Source organism: Hippoglossus hippoglossus, chromosome 9 (assembly GCF_009819705.1).
Source record: "Hippoglossus hippoglossus isolate fHipHip1 chromosome 9, fHipHip1.pri, whole genome shotgun sequence".
In the NCBI taxonomy this organism is placed as follows: domain Eukaryota; kingdom Metazoa; phylum Chordata; class Actinopteri; order Pleuronectiformes; family Pleuronectidae; genus Hippoglossus; species Hippoglossus hippoglossus.
This window is the reverse complement of record NC_047159.1, coordinates 1118234-1141606: the sequence shown is the minus strand read 5'-3', so window position 1 is coordinate 1141606 and position 23373 is coordinate 1118234. Positions and strand designations below refer to the sequence as shown.

At 46.5% G+C, this 23373-nt stretch overlaps 1 protein-coding gene across 3 annotated transcripts in view; it reads right to left on the bottom strand.

Moving 5' to 3' along the window:
- Nucleotides 1-23373, bottom strand: part of prdm6 (PR domain containing 6) — a 56571-nt gene that overhangs the window by 9233 nt on the left and 23965 nt on the right. For all 3 annotated transcript variants that reach the window (XM_034596795.1, XM_034596793.1, XM_034596792.1), the window contains exons 6-7: nt 21824-21948; nt 5471-5846 (exon numbers count right to left, since the gene is read on the bottom strand). In XM_034596795.1, the coding sequence (XP_034452686.1) occupies nt 5471-5846; nt 21824-21948 (501 nt within the window). The remainder of the gene's footprint in view (nt 1-5470; nt 5847-21823; nt 21949-23373) is intronic.

The window sequence follows — 23373 nt, the reverse complement described above, 5'->3', positions numbered from 1 at the left end:
GTTCATTTATCAGCCGGCTGGTCTATAAGTTCACGCCTCAGTGGGCTGCACCACTATTTATTAGGTGGGTTTTCTATGAAGAGCTGCATTGATTGTGAATAGTTTAAGTTGATGAATGTGTGGATATTATTTATTAAGGCAGCAGGCCGGGAGATTAATGCCCGGTTATTGTTTATTACAGTGGTGGGGGGGGGGGGGGGAGGCAAAAACACCTCTCTAACACACACACACACACACACACACACACACACACACACACACACTCACACACACACACACACACACACACACAGAGAGAAGCACATGCAAATATGTTCTTGTGCACAGATAATAAATCTGCAAACGTTTCACACGATCATAAATATGCAGGAACGACCACACGTGTGATTTGAGTTTTTCTACTTTACTGAAGTTCAGAGGTTTCGGTCATTAAATCACTAACTTTGTTTAAATTGTGTGAAATTTTAATTAAGGTATCTTCAAATACTGTAATCCAACTAGGTCTAAAAATATTACATTTATTTATATTAAATTGATATAAACAGAAAATCCCAAACACTCCAACAAAAATGTAATTTATTTATATTTCATTTATATCTATATTTATATTTGTAACACTACAACAAATATTAATCTATTAATTTTACTATTTATCAATCTGCTGATTATTCTCTGAACTAGTCACATGTTTTATAAAATAAAACAACAGTAACGAACAGAAAGTAATTAACAGTAAATAAAAAGCAGTATATTGATTTTCTGTTGATCACTAATCATCTGATCGGTTCAGCTCTGGAAATAAATCAGCAGATATTTCTGTTGATTTAACATCAGACGCTTTAAAAGCGCCTTTTCCTCTCGGCTCCGAACGGACCTGGAGCTCGTTGGCATCGAACACGAGTTCAGAGTCGACACAGACGAGCAACAACACAAACGAGAAGCTGCGATTCGGTTCAGGAGGAATAATAAAAACCCTCGGACGAATGACGAGGCTGCTCCGTGTGTGTGTGTGTGTGTGTGTGTGTGTGTGTGTGTGTGTGTGTGTGTGTGTGTGTGTGTGTGTGTGTGTGTGTGTGTGTGTGTGTGTGTGTGATCTATAAAATATTTTCAACACGTCTGAGGTTCAGGACAATAAACCGTACGTCGTCTTTTCAACACAACATGTGGTAACAACAACAGAGTCGGTGTCAACATGTCACTGCGTCCGCACCTTTAACACATGAGCTGATGACAGAGGCCGAGTGTGTGTGCGTGTGCGTGTGTGTGTGTGTGTGTGTGTGTGTGTGTGTGTGTGTGTGTGTGTGTGTGTGTGTGTGTGTGTGTGCGTGTGCGTGTGTGTGTGTGTGTGTGTGAGACCCAACCTTCACGCCAACTAACCCTCAGGCGGAGGTTGGAAGTTACAAGACGACATGGGAACGTAGTTTCTTGGCTCTCAGACGTGTTTTCCATTTCTCCGGAGGTCAGAGGTCAGAAGGTGCTCAAACAAAACAGAGTTACACAAACTGAACGTGGTGTCGAACCTTCATGACGACTGCAGCGCCACACAAAGAGAAAACTCACAAGCCACGTCTCTGTGGTGCAAGGGATTCTGGGAAGGTTATTTCCTTTGTGGCTTCAAATTAAAAGTTTCTATAGACGTAGCCCAGATGAGATAATGAAGCATTTCCTGTTAACGCTGGATCTGAGGCCGGATCAAACTACAGACTGTTAATAAAGATGGAATACATGACGGCTTCCAGAGGTGAATCCAAAACATCTGGATCGCCCCCTGGTGGCTGGCTGCAGTAACGATGACCTGCAGCTGATCAACAACTCACTGAATGTTAACGTGCAGCGAGCGGCAGGTAGGTTCCTGTCGTCTGAGCTTTTATTCCTGGAACTACACTCCAGCGAGTGTGTGTGTGTGTGTGTGTGTGTGTGTGTGTGTGTGTGTGTGTGTGTGTGTGTGTGTGTGTGCAGCGTGCACTGATGCAGATGAAGTGTTCTGATTGACCCGTATGGACTCCTTCTAATCCATACAGAGTTATATCTGCGCTGTGAGGACGACTCCTCGTATGAAGACATTATTCCCCCGACACCAGCAGCTATAAATCACCACGTCCACCTCGTCAATACACAATCAATGGTGCTCTGAATACACACACACACACACACACACACACACTCAAAGACACACACACACACACTCACAGACACACACACACACACAGAAATTAAATGGCTGGTCGACTGTTTCTACAAACTCAAAGCTTCTCTCCGTGTTTCTCTCTCTCTCTGATCGTATCGATCAAACTATTAAAGCAGAGAACTCACATCATGTCGTCTCATCAGCCGAGTGTTGAACACAAACAGCCGATATCCTGTCTCCTCACGGAGGGCCGAGGATTGTGGGTAGTGTAGTTTACTAAGAGATCAGGGTCATTAAGGAGAATCCTGTACGTCTTTTCATCTATTGATGTTTTTCAAAGAACACGGGACACTTCACCAATTTATCATTATGTGTTGTTGTTGTTTAGTGGTGCGTTCACTGTCAGCGTGTTCGGCCTCTGCAGTGTTTCCTGCTTTAATCTGACCAGTAAGCTGAGTCCTGATTCAGGGATGATGGCGTCGCAGCAGCAAACTGGACTGTCACATGTTCAGGGCTCCTTCAAAAGTCCCTGAGAACTGAGCTCTGACATTAAACTACATAAAAACCAGGTAGTAGATGAACGTGTCTGATTTCCAGCTGCTGTCGTGAGGTTGAATACAAGAAAACAACAACACGGAGCTGTTCTGGTGTCAAACACGTTGAAATCGAGACGTATCGCAGGGTTTTCATCTTAGTGGCAAACGTGACAAATAAAAATAGACTTTGAGGGAATTTCTCCGAGCGCGTCCATCACAGTGACGGATGGTTATCGGTTCCTCCTGCGGCTCCACGCTGACAAAAAGAGAAAAGTCATTTCTCAACACATCTGTGTGTCCAGCAGGGACAACACACATCTGTGTTAGTGTTGAATGTGTCGTCAGTGTCGGGTGATAAATCTCCTGAGTGTCAACTGTTTAGAAACAGACGTGAACACACTTCTCAGTTGTCTCAGCTCGCTCACGAACACGTTGCACTTTAACAATAAATCATTTATTACTTTAGTAAAACTGAAGCTGTTTTTGAGGATTGATGTCGAAAAACTCTTCAGCTGATTTTTTGTATTTTAAAACGTCACTAATGTGTAAACGCAGCCGCCGTCTCTCCACATCAAGCCGACGCCGCGCCGTGGATTTAGCTTTTCTCTCCGTTGACCTCTCTTTCTCTCCGTCTGGACTTCCCCCCCTCGCTCCGTCCCTTCATACATATTTATTGATGTTTACTTGATGGGAACGTTTGGAGCTGAAGACTGATGGCTCTTTATATCAGCCTGGAAAAAAACCCTCCACCTCTCGGCTCCGTCTCTTTGAGGTTTGTTTTTTTCTGCTGACTGTTTCTTTTTCTCAACTTTTTCTTCCTCCGTGTCATTTTTTCTCCCCCGTGTGTCATTTCAACTAAATCCATCATCAGAGCGGCGGCGTGTTTACGTCGATGAGGCTTTGAAGAAGCTTCGGTTCGGCCTGAAACTGATGCAGGACACAAGTTCAGAGACGACGGTGAGTGATGCATCAGGGGAAAAAACCCTCAACACAAATGGACTGTATTTCCACTTAGAGGTTTGATCTATTACAGAAACAACAGAGTTTAAACCACAGCAACAAGCTAAATTAATAAGCTCTGTGTGATTGATTGATGTGTTTACTGCTCCGCTGTTTAAAACGCTCATCAGGGATTTTAGTCAAAGTATTTTACGAAGCACTTTGATGTGAAGCGTCAGTTCAGGTCTGATCCTGATGCTGGTTATGAATGAAACATGTTTGAGTGTAAAGACTAAAACACACAAGTAGAAAAAGAGTGAACACGTGAATCATCAGATTAATAAAAGAATTAAATATTAAATGTCAATGTGATTTGACCTCAGCTCACGTTTCTTCAGGTTTTCCTGTGACACAGTTAAACATGCGACAGCTACAATCATCTCAGATGTTCTCCTGAGCTGAGATGATTCACTCTGATGGATTTACAGAAAGATCTCACCTGTTCGAGACGAAGCTTTTAGACGTTCATGTTTTGGACGTTTTCTCTTCTGAGCGTCTGAATCAGTTCTCAGTTCTCTTATGGTTCTATTTATTTCTATGATTTAAACAACATGGTTTGGTTCTGTTTCCCCTTTTACTCGTTTGACAGCTCAAAACTATTTCACCTCCTCAAAATAAACGAGTAATTGAACGAACAACAGGTTTTATGTTTCCTCCTTTCACCCGATGAGCTGGAACTAGAGAAATAAGATCTGATGTCAAAGGACTAAAAACCTGAACCAGACGCTCTGCAGCTCCTCTGAATCGTGGACACTCTGAGTCCGGCCGCTGTTCGAGGAGGCGAGTCTGACATGGCGTCCGGACTTTGGCGTTTCCTTGGTACGTGTGACGCTGTGCTGGGCGTACTGGTCTGATCCTGGTCGTCGTACAGTCGGAGGTACAGTGAGGTTTTTAGGACCCGTCTCTGTTTGGCTTGTTCAGCTGAATTTTATCTGCTCCTCTGTCCCATAAAACCTTCCTATTGACAGGCAGCTCCACATCGACCCCCCCCCTCCCCCGTCCATATCCAGCCCACATTTTTCTTCCCTATGAGTATTAGTTTATTGAATAAGTGGCATCTGTTTTCCTGGCCCCGTCACCGTAAGGCGAGGTATTTCTCACTGACGCACAGCGCTGATTTATACGCCGCTCTGATTCTCCTCGCAAAAAATAAAGCTAAGCAAAAAATTTCCAATACATCCTTCGCCCCCCCGCCCCCCCCCCCGACACAGACACACACTCACATCTACTCTTCCTCCATCCGTGCTGTGTGTAATGAAGTTGGCAGATGTTAAACACAATCAAACACTTTCACACTCGCTTCACTCTGAGTCTCACTTCCTGTCCCACACAAACCGTTTGATGATGAGACGACTCGAGGAATAAATTACAATAAAACCTTTGTCAACAGATACGAAAAAACTGTGTTTGTTGGTCATGTTCTGTCTCCAGGGACAGAAAGTTCCCACCACATCCAGAGTTTACTGGAAATCTGTTCAGTGGTTTTTGTGTAATCCTGCTGACAAACAAACCAACAAACCAATTAACCAATTAACCAACTAACAAACCAAACAACCAACCAAGGACATCAGTTTAATGTCAGTGGGTTTTTAAGGGATTCATTTAAGATGAATTCTGGATGGGACACATCAGCATCATCTTAACGACCCGTGAACGTCACAATTCACTCAATGCTGCTGAGAAATCTTCAGACTGAAACGTGACCCAGAGGCAGATGGACAGAGACAGACAGAGAGGCATCATTGAAGACGTTGATAAAGTGACATCACACTTCGAAGTTCTCCCACGTGGATGTGTGCAGTCGTACCTGTCGGGATTCTGTGGACAGACGTGCATCTGCAGCAGGATCCTCTGGGTGAAGGTCTTGAAGCACTGGCCACACTTCCACAGGTGCCAGTCGCTGAACTCGCTGCTCAGCTGGCTGGTGGACGTCGGACTGGCCAGGACTCGCTGGTTCTTTGACGCCAACTGGCTGAAACTGGAGTCCGACTGGAGTCCGATCCCGACCTTGTCCAACAGGGAGAAGGTCCTCGGGCAGGGGGAGTGGGGGAAGACCATGGAACGCATGAGGGAGGTGGAGGGGGTGGAGGAGGAAGACGAAGAGGAGGGTTTGCCGTTCTTGCTGAAGGATTGGAGGGACTCCTGCCTGGTCATGGCCTCCACCACTGTCGCTGGGACGTTTACTGGAGACAAAAGGTAAAAGGACTCAAATGAATTGGTTATATAGGTAAACTGGTGGTTTCAAGACTTTCACAATAAAGGTCAGAGTGAGGAAAAGTAAAACTCCTGCTGATCAATGGGTTCTATTAACATTAGTGACGACTACAACCAGAACCACGAGCCCACAGCAGTGAACTGAGACACAAGAGTTCAGGACTCAAACAGAACAGTTCAATTCAAATAACTCTTGACGTTTCGTTGTCTGTTTAAACTTCTGGTTGAATCAGGTCGGAGTTTTCAAGACGAGTTGAATCTTTGGCAACTGGACCTGAAGCTTCCTCCCTGATGTTTTTCTGCTGTTTCCTGCAGAGCTCATAAGTTGCATCTGTCACCATGTTGATTTCTGGTCTGTGTGCAACGCGGAACAAGTAAAAGTAATTGTGATGGTTTTGTTGCTGTGATGGAAACGACCCGGCTCACATGGTCCCCGCCGAGGCCACAGCCGGCCGCGGGCGGACTGCAGCTCCTGCTTCCAGTCAATGAGATTACGAATCTCGTTAGTCTGTTTGGAGTCTGTTCTTCAGCTCAGTTACTGTGACGTTCTTTTCCTCCCTCAGCGACCACAGACATGTTTCTCAAACTGGGGCTCGGGGCACAAACTGGGCTCCCAGTTTGTCTCTGGAAAGTTACCACATGCTGGGATTCCTAGTGAAATGTTCTTTAAACATTTACTGTTAGAACTACCCATAATAATACTGCTACTACTGTTAGTGAGCTGCTATTAGTATAAGTACTACCTGTTCTACTGCGCTTCTTAAACTTCTGCTATCACGACAATGATTATTAAATAAATACTTAGAATACTACTCATCCCATCACTGTCAAAGTAAAACTAATGCAACTTGTTGAATCACTTAAACGTGGTTGTGTTCACTTAACAACAACAGTCGAATTCCACTTTCTAAGTGAAACAGGTTCAAACAAGTTCAAACTGATTTCCTATTTACAACCAAAACAAAAACAATATATATAAAATCTAGAGATTTTCCGATTCGCAGTCTAACTTTCAAAGTCGTCTTTACACACTAATGCTTATTCTCAACATTAGATGCGTGTATAGAAACCGTCGCAACCTTCCGTCCATACTGTGTTTTTTGCTCGAAGGTACGAACTGATGAAACGGAGCAGTACTACCGGACATTGTGGGGGGGGGGGGGGGGGGCAGCGTAGCCAAGAGTTCAAGGGAGACGATTATAAAACAAGAGGAAGACATTTCAACAATGGCTGAACTTTTTGGGGAAGGAATTTTGGATTTTATAGCAAACTACAAAATTCTTCAGTCCCTAAATTACAAAGTGAAACTCAACAGATCAAATGAAACTGTGGAACAAACACGTGAAGCTTCAGAACAAAGACTTTACTCATGAAACACGAGTTGAATCAACTGGACGGTGAGAAACAAGTAAAGTCATGTAATATACATAACAAATACTTTTTACAGTGTACTATGTGTACTACTCAATCTGTATTTGATTTCAATTATTGGATTTGTCCGTTCTGTATTTCTTATGTGACGCTCATGATTTGATTTATTTTATGAGCCACTTTGTTTCTGATTTGTACAAAAGGATTTATAGAAGCTGGCCAGATAAATGTATTAAGTAGATAAGATGAACATTTCGGATAAAGAAGTGTGACTCGTGAATAAAACAGACAAGTACAAACGACATTAACGGGAAAAACGCATTATATGAAAGTGTGTAAATTAGATTAGTGGTGAACAGCTGTCCTCACTTGACCCAGAATGCAGCTGGGCTCTGAGTCCATAACCCTTCATTCGGTCTGAAACGACATTAAGAGGGTTTGTGTCTCTTTAAATCACAGTGGACGGTTTCACTTTTCCTTTGGTAAAACTGGTTTGTTTGGAGAAAGCTGGCATGTGGTCCGGCAGGAAGTCGAATGATTTCACTCCGACACCAGAGACAGAGTTAATGTCCCGTCCTCTAACAGTGACGGACACTTGGATCGAGGCCACGACCTTTTCAAACATTAACCAAATCACTTCAGTTTCCTAAACTTAACCAGATGTTGAACATGGCAGCAGATCAGACGATGCTCGTAGGACGTCTCTCAGAAGACAAGAGAAGAATTATTTTAATCATATATAGTTAAATTAATCAGGTTGATTGTTTTAATTAGTGAAATGATTGTAAAATGTTTTAATGCTCTAATGTTCAGAATCATTGCTGCAGCTCCTCTTTTCAGCCTCTGTCTCAAACGCTCGGTTTGAGCTCCTGTCTCTTTAAGACCCCCCCCCCCTCCTTATAAAATAAAATATAAACCCTTATAATTAGACAATGTTATTTTTGCAGCAGAAGGTTAATCTGTCATGTTGTACTGCGATGGCGTCTTGATGCACGGTGGCGCCAGAGAGCGACGGGTTCGGAGGAAACATATTTAATAAACACAAATACAAATGTAGACGTCGGACGAATATTTCTTATACTTCTTTCTACTTCAAATGAACTTTGAAACATCACGTCTCCTTTGAAAGTTCCTGTATTTCTAATGTATCCGTTTGTTTCGTCACGTCTTTATTTCCATCATTAAATAAATGAAGTCTCTGTGTAGCGTCTTCGTTCTGCAGCTCTGTCGTAAGCCTCCTCCATCTTTCATCAGCTCACCTCTGCCATCAGCCGACCGGGCTCATTGATCCTCTAATAACCTTATGAGGAGATAATTACACCATTTGTAAGTTGCCCGACGGCGCTATCGACGGCAGCGTTACGCGCCGCTCGCCCACACTTAATTCATTTTCCTACAAACGTTGCATATATACAAAAAATGCCGGTCAATACGGTTTGGGCTGCTCATGAAACGCATCATCAAAATGGGAAAATTATACGGATGCAGTTTGCAACAGTGCAGCGTCTGTGTTTTCTTTCTTTGTGAGGCCGTGACGGGAATTCTAACGCAGACAAAGTTTTCACAGCCCGAAGGAGACGAGTGTCGGACGAGTATCGGCCTCCATCTCTGTTCCTGTTCATCCATCTGTCTTTCTTTAACACTCGTCTTCCCGCTCCTCCTCTTTCCTTTATGAGAACCCCTCTAAGCCTTCCTGTCTTTTATTCTCTGCTCGTATCTCTGTCGCATTTCGTCTCTCAGATTTCAGATCTGATGACAAATTCATCATCGGTGGAAATGAATTTACCAGAAAACTCAGAACTGACCCACAAACCATTTCTAGAAAAAACCCCGACCTCTGTGACCTGAACTCATGGTGAGTCACGGTGACGTGAGTGTGACTCACTGATGTGTTTTTAATATATTTCAGAAAACAATTATCTCTGCTTCATGTCTGCAGTTCACAGCAGGTTTTACTCTTCACAGAAATAAACAGATATTAGATGATATGAAACATGTTGAGGAGCTTATCGTTTAAAATGAAACTGTATATTTAATGTGTGTGTTGTCAGATCATTGAAACGAACTCCTGTTTGTGTGAGCGTCTCCGTCTCTTTATGGTTTGAAGAACAGTTCAGATCTTTGATCATAATCAATAACAATAAAGTTACCAGTGATTATAAACTCTTATACAATCAATACAGGCAATTACACTGAAAGTCATAATAATATGTCAGATAAAGAAGAGACGTCAGGAGATAAAGACTCTACTTCTCCCTTCTTCCTCTTCACTCCTCCTCTACTTCTCCCTTCTTCCTCTTCACTCCTCCTCTACTTCTCCCTTCTTCCTCTTCACTCCTCCTCTACTTCTCCCTTCTTCCTCTTCACTCCTCCTCTACTTCTCCCTTCTTCCTCTTCCCTCACTCCTCTACTTCTCCCTTCTTCCTCTTCACTCCTCCTCTACTTCTCCCTTCTTCCTCTTCACTCCTCCTCTACTTCTCCCTTCTTCCTCTTCCCTCCTCCTCTGCTTCTCCCTTCTTCCTCTTCACTCCTCCTCTACTTCTCCCTTCTTCCTGTTCACTCCTCCTCTACTTCTCCCTTCTTCCTCTTCACTCCTCCTCTACTTCTCCCTTCTTCCTCTTCACTCCTCCTCTACTTCTCCCTTCTTCCTCTTCACTCCTCCTCTGCTTCTCCCTTCTTCCTCTTCACTCCTCTACTTCTCCCTTCTTCCTCTTCACTCCTCCTCTACTTCTCCCTTCTTCCTCTTCACTCCTCCTCTACTTCTCCCTTCTTCCTCTTCACTCACTCCTCTACTTCTCCCTTCTTCCTCTTCACTCCTCCTCTGCTTCTCCCTTCTTCCTCTTCACTCCTCCTCTACTTCTCCCTTCTTCCTCTTCCCTCCTCCTCTACTTCTCCCTTCTTCCTCTTCACTCCTCCTCTGCTTCTCCCTTCTTCCTCTTCCCTCCTCCTCTACTTCTCCCTTCTTCCTCTTCCCTCCTCCTCTGCTTCTCCCTTCTTCCTCTTCCCTCCTCCTCTACTTCTCAATTCTTCCTCTTCACTCCTCCTCTGCTTCTCCCTTCTTCCTCTTCCCTCCTCCTCTACTTCTCCCTTCTTCCTCTTCCCTCCTCCTCTGCTTCTCCCTTCTTCCTCTTCCCTCCTCCTCTACTTCTCCCTTCTTCCTCTTCACTCCTCCTCTACTTCTCCCTTCTTCCTCTTCCCTCCTCCTCTACTTCTCCCTTCTTCCTCTTCACTCCTCCTCTACTTCTCCCTTCTTCCTCTTCCCTCCTCCTCTACTTCTCCCTTCTTCCTCTTCACTCCTCCTCTACTTCTCCCTTCTTCCTCTTCACTCCTCCTCTGCTTCTCCCTTCTTCCTCTTCCCTCCTCCTCTACTTCTCCCTTCTTCCTCTTCACTCCTCCTCTACTTCTCCCTTCTTCCTCTTCACTCACTCCTCTACTTCTCCCTTCTTCCTCTTCACTCACTCCTCTACTTCTTCCTTCTTCCTCTTCCCTCCTCCTCTACTTCTCCCTTCTTCCTCTTCCCTGCTCCTCTACTTCTCCCTTCTTCCTCTTCACTCCTCCTCTACTTCTCCCTTCTTCCTCTTCCCTCACTCCTCTACTTCTCCCTTCTTCCTCTTCACTCCTCCTCTGCTTCTCCCTTCTTCCTCTTCCCTCCTCCTCTGCTTCTCCCTTCTTCCTCTTCACTCCTCCTCTACTTCTCCCTTCTTCCTCTTCACTCACTCCTCTACTTCTCCCTTCTTCCTCTTCACTCCTCCTCTGCTTCTCCCTTCTTCCTCTTCACTCCTCCTCTACTTCTCCCTTCTTCCTCTTCCCTCCTCCTCTACTTCTCCCTTCTTCCTCTTCACTCCTCCTCTGCTTCTCCCTTCTTCCTCTTCACTCCTCCTCTACTTCTCCCTTCTTCCTCTTCCCTCCTCCTCTACTTCTCCCTTCTTCCTCTTCACTCCTCCTCTGCTTCTCCCTTCTTCCTCTTCCCTCCTCCTCTACTTCTCCCTTCTTCCTCTTCCCTCCTCCTCTGCTTCTCCCTTCTTCCTCTTCCCTCCTCCTCTACTTCTCAATTCTTCCTCTTCACTCCTCCTCTGCTTCTCCCTTCTTCCTCTTCCCTCCTCCTCTACTTCTCCCTTCTTCCTCTTCCCTCCTCCTCTGCTTCTCCCTTCTTCCTCTTCCCTCCTCCTCTACTTCTCCCTTCTTCCTCTTCCCTCACTCCTCTACTTCTCCCTTCTTCCTCTTCACTCCTCCTCTACTTCTCCCTTCTTCCTCTTCACTCCTCCTCTACTTCTCCCTTCTTCCTCTTCCCTCCTCCTCTGCTTCTCCCTTCTTCCTCTTCACTCCTCCTCTACTTCTCCCTTCTTCCTGTTCACTCCTCCTCTACTTCTCCCTTCTTCCTCTTCACTCCTCCTCTACTTCTCCCTTCTTCCTCTTCACTCCTCCTCTACTTCTCCCTTCTTCCTCTTCACTCCTCCTCTGCTTCTCCCTTCTTCCTCTTCACTCCTCTACTTCTCCCTTCTTCCTCTTCACTCCTCCTCTACTTCTCCCTTCTTCCTCTTCACTCCTCCTCTACTTCTCCCTTCTTCCTCTTCACTCACTCCTCTACTTCTCCCTTCTTCCTCTTCACTCCTCCTCTGCTTCTCCCTTCTTCCTCTTCACTCCTCCTCTACTTCTCCCTTCTTCCTCTTCCCTCCTCCTCTACTTCTCCCTTCTTCCTCTTCACTCCTCCTCTGCTTCTCCCTTCTTCCTCTTCCCTCCTCCTCTACTTCTCCCTTCTTCCTCTTCCCTCCTCCTCTGCTTCTCCCTTCTTCCTCTTCCCTCCTCCTCTACTTCTCAATTCTTCCTCTTCACTCCTCCTCTGCTTCTCCCTTCTTCCTCTTCCCTCCTCCTCTACTTCTCCCTTCTTCCTCCTCTGCTTCTCCCTTCTTCCTCTTCCCTCCTCCTCTACTTCTCCCTTCTTCCTCTTCACTCCTCCTCTACTTCTCCCTTCTTCCTCTTCACTCCTCCTCTGCTTCTCCCTTCTTCCTCTTCCCTCCTCCTCTACTTCTCCCTTCTTCCTCTTCACTCCTCCTCTACTTCTCCCTTCTTCCTCTTCACTCACTCCTCTACTTCTCCCTTCTTCCTCTTCACTCACTCCTCTACTTCTTCCTTCTTCCTCTTCCCTCCTCCTCTACTTCTCCCTTCTTCCTCTTCCCTGCTCCTCTACTTCTCCCTTCTTCCTCTTCACTCCTCCTCTACTTCTCCCTTCTTCCTCTTCCCTCACTCCTCTACTTCTCCCTTCTTCCTCTTCACTCCTCCTCTGCTTCTCCCTTCTTCCTCTTCCCTCCTCCTCTGCTTCTCCCTTCTTCCTCTTCACTCCTCCTCTACTTCTCCCTTCTTCCTCTTCACTCACTCCTCTACTTCTCCCTTCTTCCTCTTCACTCCTCCTCTGCTTCTCCCTTCTTCCTCTTCACTCCTCCTCTACTTCTCCCTTCTTCCTCTTCCCTCCTCCTCTACTTCTCCCTTCTTCCTCTTCACTCCTCCTCTGCTTCTCCCTTCTTCCTCTTCACTCCTCCTCTACTTCTCCCTTCTTCCTCTTCCCTCCTCCTCTACTTCTCCCTTCTTCCTCTTCACTCCTCCTCTGCTTCTCCCTTCTTCCTCTTCCCTCCTCCTCTACTTCTCCCTTCTTCCTCTTCCCTCCTCCTCTGCTTCTCCCTTCTTCCTCTTCCCTCCTCCTCTACTTCTCAATTCTTCCTCTTCACTCCTCCTCTGCTTCTCCCTTCTTCCTCTTCCCTCCTCCTCTACTTCTCCCTTCTTCCTCTTCCCTCCTCCTCTGCTTCTCCCTTCTTCCTCTTCCCTCCTCCTCTACTTCTCCCTTCTTCCTCTTCACTCCTCCTCTACTTCTCCCTTCTTCCTCTTCCCTCCTCCTCTACTTCTCCCTTCTTCCTCTTCACTCCTCCTCTACTTCTCCCTTCTTCCTCTTCCCTCCTCCTCTACTTCTCCCTTCTTCCTCTTCACTCCTCCTCTACTTCTCCCTTCTTCCTCTTCACTCCTCCTCTGCTTCTCCCTTCTTCCTCTTCCCTCCTCCTCTACTTCTCCCTTCTTCCTCTTCACTCCTCCTCTACTTCTCCCTTCTTCCTCTTCACTCACTCCTCTACTTCTCCCTTCTTCCTCTTCACTCACTCCTCTACTTCTTCCTTCTTCCTCTTCCCTCCTCCTCTACTTCTCCCTTCTTCCTCTTCCCTGCTCCTCTACTTCTCCCTTCTTCCTCTTCACTCCTCCTCTACTTCTCCCTTCTTCCTCTTCCCTCACTCCTCTACTTCTCCCTTCTTCCTCTTCACTCCTCCTCTGCTTCTCCCTTCTTCCTCTTCCCTCCTCCTCTGCTTCTCCCTTCTTCCTCTTCACTCCTCCTCTACTTCTCCCTTCTTCCTCTTCACTCACTCCTCTACTTCTCCCTTCTTCCTCTTCACTCCTCCTCTGCTTCTCCCTTCTTCCTCTTCACTCCTCCTCTACTTCTCCCTTCTTCCTCTTCCCTCCTCCTCTACTTCTCCCTTCTTCCTCTTCACTCCTCCTCTGCTTCTCCCTTCTTCCTCTTCCCTCCTCCTCTACTTCTCCCTTCTTCCTCTTCCCTCCTCCTCTGCTTCTCCCTTCTTCCTCTTCCCTCCTCCTCTACTTCTCAATTCTTCCTCTTCACTCCTCCTCTGCTTCTCCCTTCTTCCTCTTCCCTCCTCCTCTACTTCTCCCTTCTTCCTCTTCCCTCCTCCTCTGCTTCTCCCTTCTTCCTCTTCCCTCCTCCTCTACTTCTCCCTTCTTCCTCTTCACTCCTCCTCTACTTCTCCCTTCTTCCTCTTCCCTCCTCCTCTACTTCTCCCTTCTTCCTCTTCACTCCTCCTCTACTTCTCCCTTCTTCCTCTTCCCTCCTCCTCTACTTCTCCCTTCTTCCTCTTCACTCCTCCTCTACTTCTCCCTTCTTCCTCTTCACTCCTCCTCTGCTTCTCCCTTCTTCCTCTTCCCTCCTCCTCTACTTCTCCCTTCTTCCTCTTCACTCCTCCTCTGCTTCTCCCTTCTTCCTCTTCACTCACTCCTCTACTTCTCCCTTCTTCCTCTTCACTCACTCCTCTACTTCTTCCTTCTTCCTCTTCCCTCCTCCTCTACTTCTCCCTTCTTCCTCTTCCCTGCTCCTCTACTTCTCCCTTCTTCCTCTTCACTCCTCCTCTACTTCTCCCTTCTTCCTCTTCCCTCCTCCTCTACTTCTCCCTTCTTCCTCTTCCCTCCTCCTCTACTTCTCCCTTCTTCCTCTTCCCTCCTCCTCTACTTCTCCCTTCTTCCTCTTCACTCCTCTACTTCTCCCTTCTTCCTCTTCACTCCTCCTCTGCTTCTCCCTTCTTCCTCTTCACTCCTCCTCTACTTCTCCCTTCTTCCTCTTCCCTCCTCCTCTACTTCTCCCTTCTTCCTCTTCCCTCCTCCTCTACTTCTCCCTTCTTCCTCTTCACTCCTCCTCTACTTCTCCCTTCTTCCTCTTCCCTCCTCCTCTACTTCTCCCTTCTTCCTCTTCACTCCTCTACTTCTCCCTTCTTCCTCTTCACTCCTCCTCTACTTCTCCCTTCTTCCTCTTCCCTCCTCCTCTACTTCTCCCTTCTTCCTCTTCACTCCTCCTCTACTTCTCCCTTCTTCCTCTTCCCTCCTCCTCTACTTCTCCCTTCTTCCTCTTCACTCCTCCTCTACTTCTCCCTTCTTCCTCTTCCCTCCTCCTCTACTTCTCCCTTCTTCCTCTTCACTCCTCTACTTCTCCCTTCCTCCTCTTCCCTCCTCCTCTACTTCTCCCTTCTTCCTCTTCCCTCACTCCTCTACTTCTCCCTTCTTCCTCTTCCCTCCTCCTCTACTTCTCCCTTCTTCCTCTTCACTCCTCCTCTACTTCTCCCTTCTTCCTCTTCCCTCACTCCTCTACTTCTCCCTTCTTCCTCTTCCCTCCTCCTCTACTTCTCCCTTCTTCCTCTTCACTCCTCCTCTACTTCTCCCTTCTTCCTCTTCACTCCTCCTCTACTTCTCCCTTCTTCCTCTTCACTCCTCCTCTAATTCTCCCTTCTTCCTCTTCACTCCTCTACTTCTCCCTTCTTCCTCTTCCCTCACTCCTCTACTTTTCCCTTCTTCCTCTTCACTCCTCCTCTACTTCTCCCTTCCTCCTCTTCCCTCCTCCTCTACTTCTCCCTTCTTCCTCTTCCCTCACTCCTCTACTTCTCCCTTCTTCCTCTTCCCTCCTCCTCTACTTCTCCCTTCTTCCTCTTCACTCCTCCTCTACTTCTCCCTTCTTCCTCTTCCCTCACTCCTCTACTTCTCCCTTCTTCCTCTTCACTCCTCCTCTACTTCTCCCTTCTTCCTCTTCACTCCTCCTCTACTTCTCCCTTCTTCCTCTTCACTCCTCCTCTACTTCTCCCTTCTTCCTCTTCACTCCTCTACTTCTCCCTTCTTCCTCTTCCCTCACTCCTCTACTTTTCCCTTCTTCCTCTTCACTCCTCCTCTGCTTCTCCCTTCTTCCTCTTCCCTCACTCCTCTACTTCTCCCTTCTTCCTCTTCCCTCACTCCTCTACTTTTCCCTTCTTCCTCTTCACTCCTCCTCTACTTCTCCCTTCCTCCTCTTCCCTCCTCCTCTACTTCTCCCTTCTTCCTCTTCCCTCACTCCTCTACTTCTCCCTTCTTCCTCTTCACTCCTCCTCTACTTCTCCCTTCTTCCTCTTCCCTCACTCCTCTACTTCTCCCTTCTTCCTCTTCACTCCTCCTCTACTTCTCCCTTCTTCCTCTTCACTCCTCCTCTACTTCTCCCTTCTTCCTCTTCACTCCTCCTCTAATTCTCCCTTCTTCCTCTTCACTCCTCTACTTCTCCCTTCTTCCTCTTCACTCCTCTACTTCTCCCTTCTTCCTCTTCACTCCTCCTCTAATTCTCCCTTCTTCCTCTTCACTCCTCTACTTCTCCCTTCTTCCTCTTCCCTCACTCCTCTACTTCTCCCTTCTTCCTCTTCACTCCTCCTCTAATTCTCCCTTCTTCCTCTTCCCTCACTCCTCTGCTTCTCCCTTCTTCCTCTTCCCTCACTCCTCTACTTCTCCCTTCTTCCTCTTCCCTCCTCCTCTGCTTCTTCCTTCTTCCTCTTCCCTCACTCCTCTACTTCTCCCTTCTTCCTCTTCACTCCTCCTCTGCTTCTCCCTTCTTCCTCTTCCCTCCTCCTCTGCTTCTCCCTTCTTCCTCTTCACTCCTCCTCTACTTCTCCCTTCTTCCTCTTCCCTCACTCCTCTACTTCTCCCTTCTTCCTCTTCACTCCTCCTCTGCTTCTCCCTTCTTCCTCTTCCCTCCTCCTCTGCTTCTCCCTTCTTCCTCTTCACTCCTCCTCTACTTCTCCCTTCTTCCTCTTCCCTCACTCCTCTACTTCTCCCTTCTTCCTCTTCACTCCTCCTCTACTTCTCCCTTCTTCCTCTTCACTCCTCCTCTACTTCTCCCTTCTTCCTCTTCACTCCTCCTCTACTTCTCCCTTCTTCCTCTTCACTCCTCCTCTACTTCTCCCTTCTTCCTCTTCCCTCACTCCTCTACTTCTTCCTTCTTCCTCTTCCCTCACTCCTCTACTTCTCCCTTCTTCCTCTTCACTCCTCCTCTACTTCTCCCTTCTTCCTCTTCACTCCTCCTCTGCTTCTCCCTTCTTCCTCTTCCCTCACTCCTCTACTTCTCCCTTCTTCCTCTTCACTCCTCCTCTACTTCTCCCTTCTTCCTCTTCACTCCTCTACTTCTCCCTTCTTCCTCTTCACTCCTCCTCTACTTCTCCCTTCTTCCTCTTCACTCCTCCTCTGCTTCTCCCTTCTTCCTCTTCCCTCACTCCTCTACTTCTCCCTTCTTCCTCTTCCCTCCTCCTCTACTTCTCCCTTCTTCCTCTTCCCTCCTCCTCTACTTCTCCCTTCTTCCTCTTCCCTCACTCCTCTACTTCTCCCTTCTTCCTCTTCCCTCCTCCTCTACTTCTCCCTTCTTCCTCTCCCCTCCTCCTCTGCTTCTCCCTTCTTCCTCTTCCCTCACTCCTCTACTTCTCCCTTCTTCCTCTTCCCTCACTCCTCTACTTCTCCCTTCTTCCTCTTCCCTCCTCCTCTACTTCTCCCTTCTTCCTCTTCCCTCCTCCTCTGCTTCTCCCTTCTTCCTCTTCCCTCCTCCTCTACTTCTCCCTTCTTCCTCTTCACTCCTCCTCTGCTTCTCCCTTCTTCCTCTTCACTCCTCCTCTGCTTCTCCCTTCTTCCTCTTCCCTCACTCCTCTACTTCTCCCTTCTTCCTCTTCACTCCTCCTCTGCTTCTCCCTTCTTCCTCTTCCCTCCTCCTCTACTTCTCCCTTCTTCCTCTTCACTCCTCTACTTCTCCCTTCTTCCTCTTCCCTCCTCCTCTACTTCTCCCTTCTTCCTCTTCACTCCTCTGCTTCTCCCTTCTTCCTCTTCCCTCCTCCTCTACTTCTCCCTTCTTCCTCTTCACTCCTCCTCTGCTTCTCCCTTCTTCCTCTTCACTCCTCCTCTACTTCTCCCTTCTTCCTCTTCACTCCTCCTCTGCTTCTCCCTTCTTCCTCTTCCCTCCTCCTCTACTTCTCCCTTCTTCCTCTTCACTCCTCTGCTTCTCCCTTCTTCCTCTTCCCTCCTCCTCTACTTCTCCCTTCTTCCTCTTCACTCCTCCTCTGCTTCTCCCTTCTTCCTCTTCACTCCTCCTCTGCTTCTCCCTTCTTCCTCTTCCCTCCTCCTCTACTTCTCCCTTCTTCCTCTTCACTCCTCCTCTGCTTCTCCCTTCTTCCTCTTCCCTCACTCCTCTACTTCTCCCTTCTTCCTCTTCACTCCTCCTCTACTTCTCCCTTCTTCCTCTTCACTCCTCTACTTCTCCCTTCTTCCTCTTCCCTCACTCCTCTACTTCTCCCTACTTCCTCTTCCCTCCTCCTCTACTTCTCCCTTCTTCCTCTTCCCTCCTCCTCTACTTCTCCCTTCTTCCTCTTCCCTCCTCCTCTACTTCTCCCTTCTTCCTCTTCCCTCACTCCTCTACTTCTCCCTTCTTCCTCTTCACTCCTCTAATTCTCCCTTCTTCCTCTTCACTCCTCCTCTACTTCTCCCTTCTTCCTCTTCCCTCACTCCTCTGCTTCTCCCTTCTTCCTCTTCACTCCTCCTCTACTTCTCCCTTCTTCCTCTTCCCTCCTCCTCTACTTCTCCCTTCTTCCTCTTCACTCCTCCTCTACTTCTCCCTTCTTCCTCTTCACTCCTCCTCTGCTTCTCCCTTCTTCCTCTTCACTCCTCTCTCTCACAGCACATTCTCCTCTCATCCCTTCATCCTCCTCTTCCTCTCATGTTCCTGTAAAGCTCAGTTCAGCTCCACATTGATCCTGATGCTGCAGAACAAGTAGTTAAGAAAAAGAAAGGGGGATAAAAGAGGAAGAAGAGGAGGAGGAGGAGGAGGAGGAGGAGGAGGAGGAGGAGGGAAGAGGAGTCTCCTCACACTGATCTCCCTCCACATGTTGTTGTTGTTAGGCAGCGGCCGAGCTGCGGAGCGTCAAGTCGACAGTCTGTGATTGGATGGAACGTGCATAAGTAAACAACCACAGGGCGTGTGTGTCTGTGTGTATGTGTGTGTGTGTGGGTGTGTGTGTGTGTGTGTGTGTGTGGGTGTGTGTGTGTGTGTGCGTGTGTGGGTGTGTGCGTGTGTATTGAAGAATGTGTCTTTGTGTGTTTAACGCCTTGTGTGTGTCTGATGATGTTTGTTGTGTGTTTTTTTATTTACTTTACTGAATAAACATTTATTGTAACAATAAGATTACAATAAAAAACTTGAACTATAATTAATTTTAAAAGGTTATTACTCAGACATGAGCCGGTGGACACAAGCAAATTCTTGAGTTAAGAAAATATCTTTTTATATCAAATAAATGGTCTGCATTGTTTATTGTGTAACATGGAAGTTTTCCTGAAGCAGCTGATCCGTCCGGTTCTGATTCTGACAAACGCACGTTGTGGTTTCTGACGGTTTCGGTTTCCTGCGCTGACACGTCACACGTCTCCCAGACAAACAGACGATAAACAGAGCTGCAGCTGCTGGGACTGAAGCGCTCACGTTATAAACATGTTGACTTTCAACCTTTATCTGAGGACACGGTCCGGCCGCCTCCAGAGGTTTGACATCACGGCCGTCCTCCGTGGGCACAATCAGCAGATAGCGATGGAAAACCCCGAATGCAGTTACAAGTCCAACGTCTTTAATTCAGAGCAGAGACGCTGTTTTCACTTTAATCTAATTTAACTGCATCTCGATGTGAACAAACTTCTGTCACTGCAGGGAGGACGAGTGTGTGTGTGTGTGTGTGTGTGTGTGTGTGTGTGTGTGTGTGTGTGTGTGTGTGTGTGTGAATCATTAAGGACCAAACTCCGCATGGCATCCCTACACGGACTCAGTTGATCTAGATCACAACTGAGGAGAGTCTTTGTTTCAGTCTTTGCTGTGTTGTGTGTTTGTCATCAGATGGAAAAGTTAAAGGACAAATGTTGAACTGCTCGATCTCCAGCTCTCTGTCACCTTTGATGATGACCTCCCTTCAGATTCATGGCAACTCAGTTTTACAGAAACTCTGAGATCAGATCGTTATTAGAAACTTAGAGAAACTTAGGTTTTAGTCTATAAACAGATTCTTCACGTGAATAAACACAACCTGCAGACGAGGGACCAGAGGAGCTTTGGCTGCCGGCAGGTAAACAGTCAGAGGAAGTGCAACACGTTGACAGAAACACCAAGCGTCACAGTTTGTGTTTCATAAGGAAACGAGTCGGACTGTAAACGAACAAATGACGACGAACCAAAGACACCAGAAGAACCAAACTATCAACCGCTGCCCTCAGAGGCTAATTTACCTTCAGACGATGGGACACTAGACCTGAGATTGAGATACTGACCCACTTTTCACCTGCCAGAGCCAAATTCTGATTTACGTCTCGTCCAAAACGCAGCAGCCAGATTTCCTGACAGAGAACATCACTACAATTTTAGCTTCAGGTCAGTTTCAGAACTGGTTTTAAGATTTAACTGCTGACTTTAAACGCCTGTTCTCACACCTCAGAAGGTTTCACATGTGTCTGAACCTGACGTCCTCAGTGAAGATCCACAGCTGAGGACCGAGTGTCCTTCTGCTCAGGCCCGAACATAAATCTCACCTGAAGGAATCGTTGCATTTTCATTTGAATTAAGGTGACGGAAATTATTCCAATGAACCAGTGGAGATTTTGAGTTTAAATATATTTTATATTCAACTGTTAATGAAAATAGTTTGTATGAGCAAGAAGGTCCTCAAAAACAAAGTAATGCAAGTGTGTGTGTGTGTATGTGTGTGTGTGTGTGCGTGCGTGTGTGTGTGTGTGTGTGAGCGTGTGTGTGTGTGTGTGTGAGCGTGTGTGTGTGTGTGTGTGTGTGTGTGTGTGTGTGTGAGCGTGTGTGTGTGAGCGTGTGTGTGTGTGTGTGTGAGCGTGTGTGTGTGAGCGTGTGTGTGTGAGCGTGTGTGTGTGTGTGTGTGTGTGTGTGTGTGTGTGTGTGTGTGTGTGTGTGTGTGTGTGTGCCACAGACTCGTCATGAACAACAATGTCATGTAAAAGTCGTTCCAGCTGTAAAACAAACCAGTTTGTGGTGAAACGTCTTAATTTGCAATCAGCACGATCTCATTTCACTGCGACTCAGTGAAAGACGAGCCCCTAATTCAATTCACGTCAATTTAGATTCCACAGATTATCTTTTCTTTTCTCTCTTCTGTTCTTTTCTTTTCTCCATAATTGTGTCAGAAAAAAACGTCGGACTTTGTTTTTCCTCCCTGCAGCGAGTTACTCCGACAAATCCACAAGAAAACAGTTAGAATGGAAAATATAAAACGAGGCTGACGGGAGGAGATGTAAACAAAAATAAATTGGTGACAGAAAAAGAGAGAATGGATAAAAGAGAGGAGGAGGAGGAGGAGGAGGAGGAGGAGGAGGAAAGAGCGTCAAACAGAGGTGAAGAGAACAGGAAGGAGAGACAGAAAATATGATGAGTAATAGGATGAATAAAATCAACATGAATATTGACTATCGGCAAAACTAATGATTAATATTAATGAGAAGTAATGAGAAATGTTTGTGACCATTTTCTTTCCACATGTTTGAACCAGAGTCCGACCGATATGGATTTTTGAGGCTGATGCAGCAACAATATTTCCAATACTGATACATCGGGCCATATATATACGTATTAAAACCAGAATCACGGCCCTGTGGTTGAGTCCCAGTGACAACTGGTCAAACTGTGAAGAAGTTCACTTGTTCAAGAGGCCAAAAACATGATTAGTGAATTCACCTTGAGCCTTGACCCTTGACCTTTGACCCTTTGGCCTCCCAAGTTGAATCAGTTCATTTGTGAGTCCAAATGAACATTTGCACCAAATTTGAGGAAATTCCCTCGAGGCGTTCTTAAGATAACACGTTCACAAAAATTGGAACAACCCAGAAAAATAATTCCTCCTTTCAGAAAGAGAGAAGGAGAGAAGGAGAGAAAGAGAGAAGGAGAGAAGGAGAGAAAGAGAGAAGGAGAGAAAGAAGTGTGTCTCACAGTTTTCGTCCTGAGCGGTGCACTGCAGCGGGATGCCGAAGAAGGACGTGTAGGAGTCGTTGTACCAGACCAGCAGCTCTGTTCCTCGGGGGATGTCCATACAGGCTCTGTAGAAGATACACGACCTGCAACACAACACACACACTTTTAATTTGAAGGACAAACACACGTCCTGAATGTGAAGAGAAACCAAAGTCAGAACAGGAACGAGGATCCAGTTCAGAGTCGCTCTCTGTCGACACATCTGCAGATATACTAAACATCTGCGTCCAGAAGAAAACACCAAAACAATCATGGACCAGTAGGTGGCGATAAAACTCTGTGGTGTGACATATACGTGAATTATTTTGATCATTTGCTTATTTATTATATTTGAACTGGTCACTTCTGCTAATGAAGTTTCACTAATAGTAAGAACTTGATGATTTATCAGTTGATTGATAATAATCAGCCGATATAAGTTTTTCACAGACGTTTCAGTGTTTGTTTGCTGAGGTAAAGTTACATTTTCAGGTACTTTTTACTTTTACTCTTCTACATTTTTACAAAGCATCGTGTTACATGTTCACGTTGTTCTTCTATAGTGTTAAAACTGAGAGGGGTATTGATCTATTGGTCCAATCAGAGAGGGCAGGTAACATTAGACTCCGCCTCTTGCAGCAGCAGCATCACAGGCGAAGAAGAAACACCTGAAATTATTATTTTTCACTAATACCTCTCGGCAAGTACTTTTACTTTTAATACTTTAAGTATATTTGAAAGCACTTAGTTTTACTCAAGTAGCAAAGTCAATGTGTTATTTGTACTTTTACCTCAATGTTCAGTCGAGTTCTGATGAATAACGTGAAGATTATGACTCAGGACGGTTTATAAATGAGAGTTGGATCAGGGGTCAAAGGTCAGTGAAGTCCTCTCCTCTGAGGATCATGAATATTTATAACTGGGACAAAGACAAACTGTCCAGGTCTGGAAACGCCTCTCGTCCGATAACAGCTCCACTTCCCATCAGACTGAACCCAGATGATTTATGGGAAATATCTGGTGTCTCTCACGCAGACGCGGCTAACGACCACGATGCCAGCGAGCAGAAGGTTCCCGGGTCACGCCGACGCTAAAACAACACCTGACCCGCCCAAAACCATCGTCCTGACAAAGTGAGCAGTTCATATCCAGACGTTCCCACATTTTCTCCTTCTGCTGCGACTCGGTGTCAGACGGACACGACCGTAGCTGAGAGGTCACAGGTTCAACTCCCACACGTCTCCCATGACTGCCAAAGTGCCTTCGAGCCAGAAAACAAATGACTCCCCTGCAAACAGCCTGAGACGAACACTTACAGCAAAGAGACGTTCAGTCCAAACCAGAGCTGCTCTTTAATGTGAAGATGATTAGAAACACATTTGGTTTCCTCGTGTGTGAAGTTTGACTCGACTTCAATAAAAAGCTTCAGTTCATCATCACATCGTTTAACAACCTGAGATCGGAACCTGCTCAGTGAAGACACACAAACACAAAGCTGCCACGAGACATGAGCTGAAGTCTGGACGTGA